The 14,855-nt window shown below is 38.6% G+C and overlaps 1 protein-coding gene across 1 annotated transcript in view; it reads left to right on the top strand.

Annotated features, from left to right (window-relative positions):
• Positions 1-7,796: 7,796 nt before the first annotated feature.
• The window catches only part of LOC126372139 (differentially expressed in FDCP 6-like), a 40,423-nt gene continuing 33,364 nt past the window's right edge, over positions 7,797-14,855 (top strand). Inside the window, exon 1 of the mRNA XM_050017743.1 lies at positions 7,797-8,017. Coding sequence (XP_049873700.1) covers positions 7,925-8,017 — 93 coding nt within the window. The 5' untranslated portion in view covers positions 7,797-7,924. The remainder of the gene's footprint in view (positions 8,018-14,855) is intronic.

Below are 14,855 nucleotides of genomic sequence, written 5' to 3'. Positions count from 1 at the left end.
TAGCCCTAGCGACCTTGATAATCTACAATAAGTCATGTCAAAATAAAAAATAATCATTCGTATGAAACTTGGTCTTAAATACCTCCATTGATGAGACTTATATGTAATGAAAGCTTATGCTTTCCCTATGATTTTGGCAAAGTTCTATCGGATTCTGTCCCGGGGTTGTTTTTCTACGGTTTTGTGCTGGCTAAAAATGTGATAAGATGCAGTGGGGGACTAAAATGGACTCTAGATTTGTTGTTGCAGGTGAGATTGTGGTCAAACGCGAACCTATATTATTTAAAAAAAAAAAAAAAACACCGCGCGCAATAAAATCCAAGGTCTTTCTAAAGCCATTTAAGCCGTTTGAAGTACAACTGCATTACCATATCGAAGGTACAAGATCAATGCAAGAAGAACAATTTTCCAAATAGTACCTTCCTGGTGGAGTATGCCCATAGCTGGGCTTGGGCAGGTTACATGCAAAGTGTCTATCGGAAGTGAACCAAGGTTGCTACCATATTCGATGGTTAAGGCCATAGACTTTCAAATAAGCGGTTGTTTTCTAAAATACTATGTTGAAAACTGGTTCGTGTTTGGTTTTGGGTTTGCGAAATATTTAATAAATTGTTCCGACTTACTTAGGTGACATAAACCTCTTGTTTATTGAAGGATGTAAAAGAGAAGCGGTTGAAGAAGGTGGTAAAATCTAGCAGGATTGAAAGAGCCATATTAATATTTTTAATAATCTGACAGACACTTAGGCTAACTTACGCTTCACTTAGGTTCACTTAGTCCAACTGGTTGAAGTTTTGTTTTAAAAATGTAATGCATTATATACATATGTATCGTTACTTTTTAACGGAAATCTCGTTAGCGCCTTTAAACAAACACATTCTGATGCGGGTTTTCTTCAACAAAACATCGATTTTATTCCAAGTAAGTAAATATACTTAGAGACCACAATTTTTTACTTTGATTGAAACGAGCGTATGTATTGCGAGGTTTTGTTAACAAAAATCAAAAAGATAAAGGAGCTTACGAGGTTTGCTTTTTATAGCTACGATATACTTATTGACAGTTCCAGCCAATGCCTGTTTTGATATTTATCTACCTTTTACTGCTGTAGCTATGCTAATAGCTAGATATCTACCTATATACTTATTATACAAACTATACAGTGTGTTAATGACATCGTAACGAACATAGAGGGGGATGATTCAGTCAGCTTATGATTCTGAATTTCTGAGTTAACATCAAGTGGAATTTTCCGTCGCAAAATTGATGATTTATTTTTTGTATTTTTATTGGAAAATTCTACTCTACTACTACTACTAACTCAGAATCATTCTCCCTAGTCTAATTCTCCCTCAAAGTTTTCGTTACGATGGTACTAACACCCTGTACAATTTCTTATGTGTACGTCGACCGTTGTTACCTATGTTAATTCTTATACACACAGATCTCATTAGCATCTAGACTCAACAGTATAATTAACCGACCAATCACCTAGACAACCCACTCTCATTTTGGTAACAGTTATTTAAATATCGAATCGTTTGTCCTCAGTGAGTCAGTATGCGCGCGCACCAATATGGAGAAAACATCCGAGGACGCAATGTTTTGATGAGTAATGTAATTATAACGTTGAACAGCCTTTTCTGGCGCTGGCATTGGTCGAAATAATAGGTATCTTTTAGTTTCTCCCGAGGATTTAGTGAAAAATAACTCTTTATAAATAAAAGCACTGTTTGTTTGACTTATAAGGAAGTTCTTTTGAAGACTGTGGACTGTTCCAAAATGTACGAGTATTTACGTAAGTATATAAATATGCGTTCGGTGAGATAAGATTTTGCGTTGGATGATGTTCGTTGTATGACATGTGAAATAGGCCCCAGTGGAACCTGTCTTCCGAAAAGATTCATGTAATAAAATAAATATATATGGTAGTAGCTTTGCATCACATATTTACTACCATAAGATTACTCCAGTTCTAAAATAGACTGGAAAGTTTCCAAAACTATTATGACATGAAAGTGAACCTAAAATGCAATTCTTCCATTGAAAAAAATATTGTATGTAACGTGATTAAAATTATGATTTAAACTGTACAAGCAAAAAACAGACGCGACGTCAAGCCACTCGCCATAGCGGGAATCGCCGTTTGGAAAGTCGCTGTTAACGCCTTAATACAAATGTATGTACCTTATACGTATAATTTAGTCATTTAGGGTTCGGAACAGGCCTTCGGTTGATTAGGGGGAGGTCTATGCCCAGCAGTGGGACGTATAAGGAGGCTGTCTGTGTTTGTCAGGGTTACAGGTCTCAAATAATACGAGGCCCGGGGCCCGTACAGTATTATGCTGAGTGTGTCCTTTTTTATTTGGACACCCTCCACACATTTATGTTGTGTATTTTTTTTTGTATTGTTGTGTTAAGGTTTTGTTTCTTTTTCTCTATTGGGTTGGTTTGTCTCAGTTGGTTTGGACACATCATAGGGTATTAATAAACTAATCTCAGCTTCGAGACTGCTCTCAAGATCATGTCCATGTGACAGTTCTCATATAAAAACAGGGACTTGAGCATGATCTTGAGGGCAGTCTCAGCTGAGATTAGTTTATTAATACCAACCGTAGAGCGGATGAAGCACAATAGGAATACGAAAGCAGTATCTGAAGCGAAGGTTGGTGGCAGAGGAAGACATAGAAGGACGTACATTGACCAAATTGGAGATGTCTTTAGAAAAGGTTTAGTAAGATCTACTCCGACCGGCGTGCGTGTGTGAAACGATTGATAAATGTGGAGATAGCAAGAGGAGTATGTCAGGATCGAAGCTAATGGAATTCCATAGTCTCTGCTTACCCCGGTGGGAAATAGGCATCAGTTTATGTATATATGTATGTATGTTCTTTTTATCTAAGTCTTTTTGTTTAAGTCTGTACTGTGGCATCTAACAATATTAATAAAACTTTTCTCTTTTTTCTACATTGTTCACTTCATCTATGAGTAGTTTTTGAGAACGGATAGAGCTAACAAAATCCAATACCCACACACAATATAATCACGCAATCTTACATTATTATGTGAGGCGACTATCAAACACTGTCATCCGGTTGTAAATGGTCAATTTATTGCCAACGTTTTGCAAACACTTCGCTATTAGCGGTCAGCGAGTCACATTGGTAAGACAAGGTTCACATTGGTAAACGATGAATAAAGAACAATAGCCTAGTTTCTAACTAAGTAGTCAAATCAGTTAATACTTTTTACTAAAAGTCCAAACACGAAATTACTATGGAATTTGTTTGAAAAAGCAACCTGTGACGTCATAGAAAAGTGTCAAAATCTCGGACTTATTATTACATTTTTCTTTATTAAAATTCATACATACATACATACACACATAAACTCACACCCGTAATCCCTAATGGGGTGGGCAGAGCCACAAGTAAAAAATAAAAAAAATAAAAAAAAAATCAAAAAAATTAAAAAAAAATCAATTAAAATTCATAGATATTTTAAATACTTACTTACAATTTTTTTTATGTTTTTGTCATCTTTCGATCTGTTGTTATTTAGTACTTAATTAATCAGAATTTTATACTTTATCTTTGACCTAGGAAATTACCTAATTAAGTATTTATTCCTTTTTTCATCATCATCATTTGCTTCTATGCTGTTCTGGGAGCATATAAAAAACATAGAACACGTTCAGCTGCTTCTCTTCCCGGGCATGTCGTAAAAACCGACAGAGGGATTGTGTCCTCTAACAACATGATGGACTAATGTTATGGGCGATTGGCTGATCCCTTATCACCTTAAGGTTTATCATATCCATCTTTGGACTTCGTATCAACAGTGGCTGCAAGTTGTCTTTGATTACTTGTGGCTCTGCCCACCCCATTAGGGATTACGGGCGTGAGTTTATGTATGTATGTATGTTCATCATCATCATCACAGAACAGACGGGGTAAAATGTTTGGAGACATAATTCGATCCTAGTTAAATTAGAGGGCAAAATAAAGCGCAAACCACGGAATAAAAAAAAGAGGTTAAATAGGCCCTAACACGCATTTTGTATGAGAACCACTGTCGCCGGTTCAGACCCCACTCTCTTTTACTACTAAGTACTCCTGCAAACATAACTATGCAAACTACGATAACTCTACTGCTTCTAAAATTCAATAGCTAATTTACCTTTTTTTATTGGGTTATTTTTTTTACCTTATTAAATAAAATTATTTTCACCGCTAGCAACCCACACGCCTCATTCATAAAACTGCCGCCACAGACTTCGTTTATCAGCCATTAATAAAAGCCAATTGGAAAGGCAATAACAATCTAACAGTAACAGCTTTTATTATCAAACAAATAAGTACCAATGCGTTATCGCGAACTATTACGCGTGGTATTAGATAGGTATTATGATAACTGAGATAGAAGTATGGTACTCCATTCGGAATGAGCGACTTTCCACTCGTCGTTCCCCAAAAACACGATAGATGGCGTTGTTAAGTTTTTTCTTCGTTTAAGCTTCTAATTTCATAGACAGACATATGCATCTTTTGTCTTTGTTTTTGGGTACTTATAAATGATGGCCCTTTTTATTACACCAAGGTACAATTACAACTTCCATCCATTATTATTCTGATCAAAATAAAGAAAAGCAATATATGTAGCAACTTCATTCTATACGTAATGTGATCCAAATATCAAGAAACAATTAGTTGTATACAGGGTGTTAGTGACATCGTAACGAAAACTTTGAGGGATGATTCAGGCCATGATTCTGAGTTGATATCAAGTGGAATTTTCCGTCGCAAAAGTATGGGACGGAAAATAATTTAAATAAGCTCTAAAATTTTCATGACTTCTCCGACAGGAAATTCCACTTGATATCGACTCAGAATCATGGTCTGAATCATCCCCTTCAGTATTCGTTACAGTGTCACTAACACCCATACCTACTTGTATGGCAACTGTATGTACTTGTATGGGGTGTAAGTGACATCGTAACGAATACTGAGAGGGATGATTCAGCTGATTATTCTGAGTTAATATCAAGTGGAATTTTCCATCGCAAAAGTATAGAATTGAAAATAATTTTAAAAAAACTAAAAAAATATCATGAATTTTGCGACGGAAAATTCCACTTAATATTAACTCAGAATCATGGTCTGAATCATCCCTCTGAGTATTCGTTACGATGTCACTAACACCCTGTATATGCTTTTGCCATTACATTACATTTTTGAATAATTAGTACCCCAGCAATAAGAAAATATGCAATTATAACGTTAAAAGTGAACAAAGCCATCTATCGTGTGTTTGGGTGACGTGAATTGAATATTATACTCTTTCCTTCGTCTTATCGATCAGGGGAGCTCTATGACGATAGTCATAAAATACCTAAACACCTTATATACAGGGTGGCCCAGAAGTTCAGGTTCAAAATGAAAAATTAGATAGAGGGGCTCATTAGCTACCAGAAACACCCCCATGTATGTTCAGCAATTATTTACGGTTTAGGAGATATGACCCATTTTGTACCTTTTTCTAGATTTTCTACCTTACTTCAGAAATAATCATTTTGTCGCTATTCCTTTCTTAATAATTATTTTATTTTACTTCACAACTATGCCTAAGGCTGTGTACCGCTCAATCAAAGATAAATCAAAGTCAAATCAAGTATAAAAAAAAAAAGTTATCGGAAGTTAAAGTGAGAATTCGACCAAAATTGTTACAGTTGTTAAAACTTCGCCGAAGAATAATAAACACATGAGATTGTCATGGACCCTGAAAGTATTTCTAAAAACTGCTTTTAGAAACATCCAAAAAAAGTACCCTTAATACGGGCAAAAAACTAAGTAATTTGACCTCAAATATTGCAAGACAGACAGATTTGAAGGAAAATTTGACATTCTCATACAATGTAGCTGCTTCTTTCTAACGTTGTTAATAAAAATGCTAAACCCTATAAAAAGAAAAAAATAACTTATGTCACATATGCTTGCAAGCACACTGAGCGTGTAACATTCCAATCACACTTAACAAACGACCTGATGACTTTGAAGACCTGAACCGATTTCCACCAAACATAGCTAAGAACACTCTCGACTGATATACCTTTCAAACAAAAAAACCGCATTAAAATCGGATCATCCGTTTGGGAGCTACGATGCCACAGACAGAAACATACACATTTACACATACACAGACACGTCAAACTTATAACACCCCGTCGTTTTTGCGTCGGGGGTTAAAAAGAAAAACAACCAGTGTCCATAACATAAAATAGTTAATACAACGTGAATATTCCCACTTTGGGAAAATTTCCGTGAACGGCACAGCATTGGCCATAATCTACCATAATGCTCCAATGCGGGGTTGGTTTATGTTGCCTCAAAACCAACAAAGAAGTAGGACATCTGAATGTCTAGGTACTCCCAAGACATTAACACACAACTTGAGGAATTTAATTGCAAACAGACAAGTCTACTGCCAGAGCTAATTGCACAGCAAACGTACCTAACTTCCAGTTCATTTACATCATAGTTAGTAAGTACCTACTAGTTTAAGTAGGTATACACTTTGGGAATATCGGCCGATCTGTGCACAAAGTGAACTTTATACTATACGGTATTAGGGTTGACTGTTTCTTTTTTATCTTACTTTTAATCAACCCGTCTTGTTTTTGATAAATCATCTAAAATTAATAATTAAATAATCACTGTAATCACTTTAAATGTAAGCTGGTCTGTAGTATAGTGCAGTAAATATTATATCAGTATCTCTCGCTTTTTACTCACCACGATAACAGGTTTAGCCTAGTGTGGGAATATGGTTAAGTTTTTTAAGATTTAATTAACATGTTTTAACCGTGTTTTAAACATATTCTAATTATACGATTTTTTGTGCCATGTGTCTTTTGTAATTATCTACCAAAAATAATTAATCTGTATAATTTGGTAACTTCAATCACAGTTGGCTATCGATAAGGCTCACCATCTAACACGTCAGTCTAATAAAAGACACCCCACACTAGCGTCTTTCGATCTTCGTCGTCGTGCCAGCGTCAGCTCAACGCGACCTCGACGCCGCGGCGACGCGACGCCAACCCTGGCCGGCTGCCGAACGCCAAGCGTGCGCTGCGCTGGCGTCGCGTAGCCGCGGCTCTTGTCGCGTACAATCAGTCTGCAAATGGATTCCGACGAAGAACTGCTGTTGATATTACCGACATCCAAAAATTACGTAAACATTACTGAAACGATGGGGGTCTCTAAAACTCAATGATACATGGTTCCTTAAATAATCATGCGATGGGTGTACCTCAAACTACTTCTATTTCAAATATAGTCGCGACTCGACCTTAAGTAATGCTACTTTTTGAGAGCTTTATCATTTTTAGAGCTAGTTATATTCAGAATGTAATCGTGTCTACCTACTATAAAAACCTTATTACGGCTTGATATTAAACTGATTAGGTTCTGTAATAGCATATATATTTCAAAGGAATATATTCAAAGTCTATGTGTAATAGCCTAATTTTTCCTCCCTTAGCCTAAAATGATTCTAGAGTTTGGAAGTAGACAATTTCTCTAGTTATTTCCTTTTTTTAATAGTACAGATTGGTCCCTCAGTCCTCAGCTTTATATATTTATAATATGTTATTGACCTATGTTATCTTAAAATACCTAAAGAGTATGACTAATTTCATAGTATTTATATTTGAGACAGCCCTAGGTTATGAGTATTGCGTATAGTATGTCGTTCCGTTTCACCTACTTCCTCCGACTTGATAGCGCGCGATGCCAGTTCAAAATTCGAATCCGCGAGTGATAGACGCGCGCACCCGCGTTCCAGTTACAAAAAGTTCTTTAAGAAATAAAAATAAGTTGCGTTTTAAGTTTTTAAAAGTAATGTGAGACTGTGACCGTGAAAAATGTCTGCCTTATTGAAAAATGTTACCAATTGCATTTGGCATGCTTTTGATGCGTTGCAAAACAATGCTGTAGTGCACAAATCTAAATTAAAGGTAAGTAAGTTTAATCAAAACTTTTTAAAAGTTTTTCGAAATTTATGAATAAGGTAAATCTACTACAAACTCCGTTCGTAGATACAGGAACCGGAATTAGGATCTAGCTTACAAAATTGCATTTTATTGTCTACATCCTTGAACTTGTTTTTGTAGGCTTACTTAGTGAATAATTGTTGCAAAACCTTTGTTATAAATGACTTAAAAGGTTTTTCGTCTCGTATAGTATTCCGCCACCGCAGTAAAGAGAAGGGACGTGATAGGTCGCAACAGAATCCTCTCCGAAAGTGTTGCCGTCCTTCAAGCCCAGAACAATGATATCATAACTTCAGAGCCTTTTTCACAAAACTTACAATTGTAAATTACAATAACAATTTGATGTACATTGCGGAGTGTGTGATCACATTTATTTTGCAGTTTCAAATTAGCTACGTAATGAACGCCAAATTTTCGTTGTAATTTACAATTGTAAGTTTTATGAAACAGGCCCCAGAACTGATCTATAAGTGTCAAAAAGAACTGGAAACCATTGTTGCAACAAACAGAATAGAGCACACTACTATACCATACAATACTCGTATAGCATTTTATTTTTTGCTTTTAATGTAAGTAGGTATTTTAGGTAAGGAAAAACATTTTCAGCTCACCGGGCACACTATTGTGGTTCTGTCTGCGTCATTATGTCTTAAGTACAATGTTTACCTTATTTTTATACCTCTATTATCCGGTATCATTATGTTGTAATGATGAATAACTTTCAGAGAAATACATACCTATAAGTTACTTACATAAACAGCCTATATACGTCCCACTGCTGGGCACAGGCCTCCCCTCAAGCAACCGGAGGGAGTATGGAGCATACTCCACCACGCTGCTCCAATGCGGGTTGGTGGAGATGTTTTTACGGCTAATAGCCGGGACTAACGGCTTAACGTGCCCTCCGAAGCACGGAATCATCTTACTTTTTTGGACTATTAGGTGATTCAAGCCTGAAAAGTCCTTACCAAACAAAGGACAGTCTCACAAAGTGATTTCGACAATGTCCCCATCGGGAATCGAACCCGGACCTCCAAATCGTGAGCCTAACGCTCTAACCACTAGACCACGGAGGCTGTCAACGCTACAATTCAACTAAAATAGTCGACCTAAAGCATGATTCATAAGCACTTTCGACACAATATCAACGCAAGAGAAGAGACCTTCAAAAACATTCAAAGTGCCATTTTCCGAAACATGCTTTAAAACGAAAACAATGACATCATAAGTATACACTCCGTTTGCTGACCTAAGTATAACCGAATTTATACACACGTCAGTTAACTACATGGTGTCCGAAAATCGACTTCGACTGCGATTTATTCGGTGTTTATATGTATATGTTACGGCTAATACCCAAAGTGCGGCTACACCTAGTTTTAGCCGGTTAGAACTAGGTCTAGCCACTTACTCTTGGTTAAACCTAGTACGAGCCGATTGTTTTCGGGTAAAATTAGGTCTAGGTCTTCATCATGCCGGCTACAATTAGGTCCAGCCACTCCATGTTAGATAAAACTAAGTCTATCCGATATCATTCCGGCTAGAACTAGGTCCAGCGACTCCCTGTTGGATAAAACTAAGTCTATCCGATATCATTCCGGCTAGAACTAGGTCCAGACAATCCCTGTTGGATAAAACTAAGTCTATCCGATATCATTCCGGCTAGAACTAGGTCCAGCCACTCCCTGTTGGATAAAACTAAGTCTATCCGATATCATTCCGGCTAGAACTAGGTCCAGACAATCCCTGTTGGATAAAACTAAGTCTATCCGATATCATTCCGGCTAGAACTAGGTCCAGCCACTCCCTGTTGGATAAAACTAAGTCTATCCGATATCATTCCGGCTAGAACTAGGTCCAGCCACTCCCTGTTGGATAAAACTAAGTCTATCCGATATCATTCCGGCTAGAACTAGGTCCAGACAATCCCTGTTGGATAAAAGTTAGATGCGTGTCCCGCCAAGCCTTCCGCCCCGCGTCACACTCTTGATTCACAGCATCTGCAGCAGCGGCGCGGGGTGGAGGGCATAGCAAGGCACGCGCCTCTGCAGGTTGTGAGCGCCAGGTGCTGCTGATCTACTGCAAGTCTACTAGCGAGTGTGGCTCACTTAAACCCGGTACTTGGGTAGAGACCCTATCCGTACCTTTAACAACCTTTGGGTGTTTGTTTACACGGGTGTCTATCTCGTTCAAGGAAGGAAAATTGTGACGTTCCCACTTTGCAAACGTTTCCGACAGTAAACGGCGCAAAACATATGTAAAAAGAGCTCTATTACCTAAGGCAGATAAGACTAGAGTACAAGAAAGAATAATTTGAAAAAGAAAAGCAGCCAGTGTCAGCCAGAGTTTGTGCAACCGGAAACATTTGTCTGTTTTGGGAATATTCTCGGGACCAGCACATCACTGATCGTGGTTAAACCAAATGATGATGATACTGTATGATATTATAAAAATCTTTAGCTTGTCAACAAGATGGGCTATCTAAGTATACACGGGTAATAGACTAGTCTTCTCTCGTGTGGGTTGTGAGGTCAATGACCGACCGCATCAACACGGGTGTCATGATCGCCGAAGGCCTGGGGCCTCAATGGGCTAGTAAAGTATTGTCTTCAATACCTACAAGGGTTAGGTTAGGTTAGTAGTCAACAATAGCACGCATAATGGGCCATCTTAGAGTCTAAATGCGGAAAACAGAGCCCACTAACTAACTAACTAACCTACAAGGGTTTACATGTTGTGTTCAGTTAGCTTGTAACAAGATGTTGTAAACAAGAAGGGCGGATGTGGTCAAAAGGACCTGTGCATGTGCAATGTCTCCGAGAACGACACGTCTGATAGAGCGAAGTGGAAGAGAAGTACGAAGAAGGCAGACCCCACCATCAGATGGGAATAATAAATGCCAAGGAGAGAGAGAGAGAGAGTTCTGGTAACTTGAAGATATTCTGCCCACCAAGTTAGGGATTACTGGCGTGACTTTATATATGAATATAAGCTCATTACGCCACTATACCGTTTAGGTGAAAAAGCCACGAACTTATAATAAAAGATTCGCAAGCGCATGCACCATTGTTGTTTGATGCATTTACTGACAAACAAAAAATACTAGTAATTTTAATTTTATTGTATTTTAATTTTGTTTTTTTTTTTTAAGTGTGTAATTAATGTAATATGGGCCATCATGTCTGAAATAAATGATTTTTGTTTTTTTTTTGTTTGTTCGAAACGCTATATTCAAAAGACAACCAAACTACTCGTAAGTTGGCCAATTCCCGTGGTTCATGCTAAACCTCCGAGCACGCTGTATAAAAGTCGTAAAGTATAACGGTTACCCATGTCAATAAAGATGGCGCGTGTCGTTGGGTCAAGGGTAAAACGACGTCATCCCGTCACCAGTCTAGAAACAGGCGTTCCGGAGGCATTCTTAGTGACAATGGCCCCGATTCCTGCAGGCACCGCATAATTTTATTTTAAGTTATATCCGTCATTTTCATATACGTCGAAAAGGAAAGGGACGGATGATTCACAGCTCTTAATTTTAGGAAGAATGAGTAAATTAATGAATAACCCGGGCGAATCAAAAAGGTACGTACGTCTCTGGTATGCAATCCGTTTGACGTGCTGTCTACTTAACTGTTTCGGGTTATTGACTGATGTAAAATTTTTAGACGGTTGGTTTAGATTTGTGTTTAAAATTGACGTGTGTTCCATAAATTTTATGCTTGTCGATTACCCGTCCCTTTCCTTTTCGGCGGATAAGAAAATGACAGATATAACTTAAAATAAAATTAGATGGTATTTACAGGAATTAGCACCAATATTACACTTAGTAATATCAGAAGACATGGAAGTATGAGAACGTTAAAGATAAGCTACTAAGGTTTTCGAAACTCATTGGTGACATTTCAAAGTCTAAATTCATTAAAAAAAATCTTTAAAATTAATTTATTTGTGCACGTAGGTAAATACTATCTGGGTAATAAAGGAACCTAGGTCAAAAATAAATTATGAAATTCTGATTACTAAATGGGTGATTCTTAAATAGTTTTCAGAGAACCCAAAAAAAATAAATATATATTTTTATGAGTTTTTATGATGCAAATCAAAAGTTTATGTCAAAAGCATATTTTAGATGCATATGGACAAGCTTAATACCCTCAGGAATATTAAAAAACAAGGGTAGAAAAACACGGTTGTGACATTTGTGCCTCGGTCGTGACATCACTAAACATGGCTGTGACACAATATGACATGGATGTGACTGTTTTGCATTTTTCATTGTAACTGTTGCTGTTATTTTTTTGTCATCTTAGTTTTTTGTCTCAATTGATTGGAGCGATTAGGCAGTAAGCAAACACTGAATTCCGTTCCGTCCGTTCTTTCATTGTGTATGCTTGAAACAGTAGAATTTAGTGATACTTACTATTTTTATGCACTGTAATCTGCAATGTACCTAACCTGAATTGATGCAATAAACGTTTATTATTTATTTATTTAATTGGTTTAATCAAAAGTATTTATTTGGTAATCTTCTTTCTGATTATGAGATCCTTAACTAAATCGCAATAATTGAGATCGCGTCATAAAAAAGTAAAATCCTATATTTAAAAATTGTAATGCTCTCTTATCTGCAAATGATGTGGAAACAAAAACCTTTATACTTTCGCCTACCAGTAGGGGGTTCTTGCAAAACAGAAACAACGTCTTCAGGACCTTTTTTTACTTATTGTACATTTGCCGCAGATGGCATTAACTACTTGGCCGGACAAATGGGGAGCGCTGAAGGCTCTCATCCGGTACAATGTTTTAGACAACAGGCCTGAGGGTGGCCAGGTGGGCGCGAACCTCGGCTCAGGGCGTCGTCTGAGAGGAAAAATATTTGAAAGAGTTAATCGACCCAAGTGGGTCGATAACAATAAGCGCTGTATTGAGGGAAGTCGTCCACCACGCCGGCGGGGTCAGTATCGGGGCCCTGAAGTGTTTGGTGTCGCGAGCTGATTGGTTGCCTCTATGGCTAGAGTAATCGGGTCGTCGGGATCGTATATTACGTCCTTCGGACGCCGATACTTTTCACTACCGTCCCTAAGCGGGATGTATTCGGAAGCCGCAACTACCAGGGGATTTGGGTGGTGTGAAGCAGAATCGAAAAAACGTTTTGAAGCTAAGTTGCCATTGGGCAATGGTTGGCAGACCTAGGTCAATGTGCAGATTTTCATTGCGAAGGAACCACGGAGCTCCCGTGGCTTTCCACATGAAACGATTTTGTATTAACTGTAGATAGTGGATTTGAGAGGGACTCGCGTGAGTGAAAACTACCCCTGCATAGGTCATGATCGGACGGAATTTCACCTTATTCCTAAAGGACAATTTACTACGCTTGTTAAGGAGACAATGAAGACGGCCCATTATAAATGCGCGCGATTGCATTTGATATGGGCCTTGAAAGTAAGACGTCTATCTAAGACTACGCCGAGATATTTGACTTACTTACTCCTTCCAATCGGCTTGCCAAACATCTTGATGACTTTAAGTTGACGGCGTGACCGTGGCGTGTTATAATAGCTCTTTGAAAAGTACACCGCTACACTTTTCTCCGGGTTTACCTCGATTCTCCATTTGCGAAACCACTTGCCCAAGGCATTGGCCGCGCGTTGGAGAATTCCAGTCGTCATAACTCGACCACGGCACGAAGAATAGATGGCTGTATCATCCGCAAATGAAGCTAAAACCAAACTGCTCTGTTGGAATAAGACTATTGGATTCGGCGTAGTCCCGTAATCTAGCAAATATGAGCCGCTCATAAATCTGCCCCATGGTATTGAGGAGACTTATGGGGCGGTAACTTGAAGGTTCGTTTTTAGGTTTCCCAGGCTTTGGTATACCAATTACAATTGCTTCTTTGACTTCTTTGACGCAGTTGCTCATGGCAACGTTGAATATTGCCGTTAGTAAACAGATGAGGGGAGCACCGAAGTTTTTAAGGACACGATTCGTGATACCGTCTGAACCAGGGGCTTTTCGGGTTTGAAATTTTTTGATGATACCTAGTACCTTTTCCTCAGTGACCTGTGGAAGAGGAGGATCGGTGCAGAAGCCCTACGCTGAACTTCAGAGTTCACCGTCAAGCGGTGCCTACGATCGATAGGGAGAGTGCTGGGCGAGCATTGGGCTTCGCGACTGTCGGCAAGGCATTCGGCTTTTTCGTCATCGTCAAAAGCGGGGGGTTGGTTAGGCCTATTGAGAGGAGGAGTAGGAACAACCGTATCCTTTTGCAGAGACCTAGACAGCTGCCAGATGGCCTGGTGGTGGGGCTCAATGCCGCTCAAAAGATTATTCCACCGATTCTGTCGCATGTCATTAATACGTTTTCTTACAGTATGCTGCAAGAGACGCAAATGACGACGACATTCCTCGGTGCGATTGAAATCATATGCGCGGGTGGCTGCGTTTTTTTCATGGATGTCGGTAGGCAGTTTCCAGCGATGGTCTTCCATCTCCAGAACCTGTGCTGAACTTTCGTTCAAAACCGACCTCACGTGATCCGTGAGGGAGTTAATAGCTGTCGAGGCCTCCTCTAAGGAGGTTATTTCTACTGGGAACTTCAGGGCCAAGATCTGCAGAATCGTTGCTATTCCAGGTAAAGACCGTGTCTCCTGATATCACGCTATGATACTTCTTCTTAGTAAATTTAGTGTAGTAAGGGGGATCAGGGTTGTCGTTATTTATACTAACAATTTGACCAACAAATGTTTCTTCTTGAACTCAGTTAGTTTCCTTCCAATCCCGAAATCCACCTCCGTAACAA

This window comes from Pectinophora gossypiella, chromosome 13 (assembly GCF_024362695.1).
Source record: "Pectinophora gossypiella chromosome 13, ilPecGoss1.1, whole genome shotgun sequence".
NCBI lineage: Eukaryota > Metazoa > Arthropoda > Insecta > Lepidoptera > Gelechiidae > Pectinophora > Pectinophora gossypiella.
This window is presented reverse-complemented; position numbering and strand designations above follow the sequence as displayed.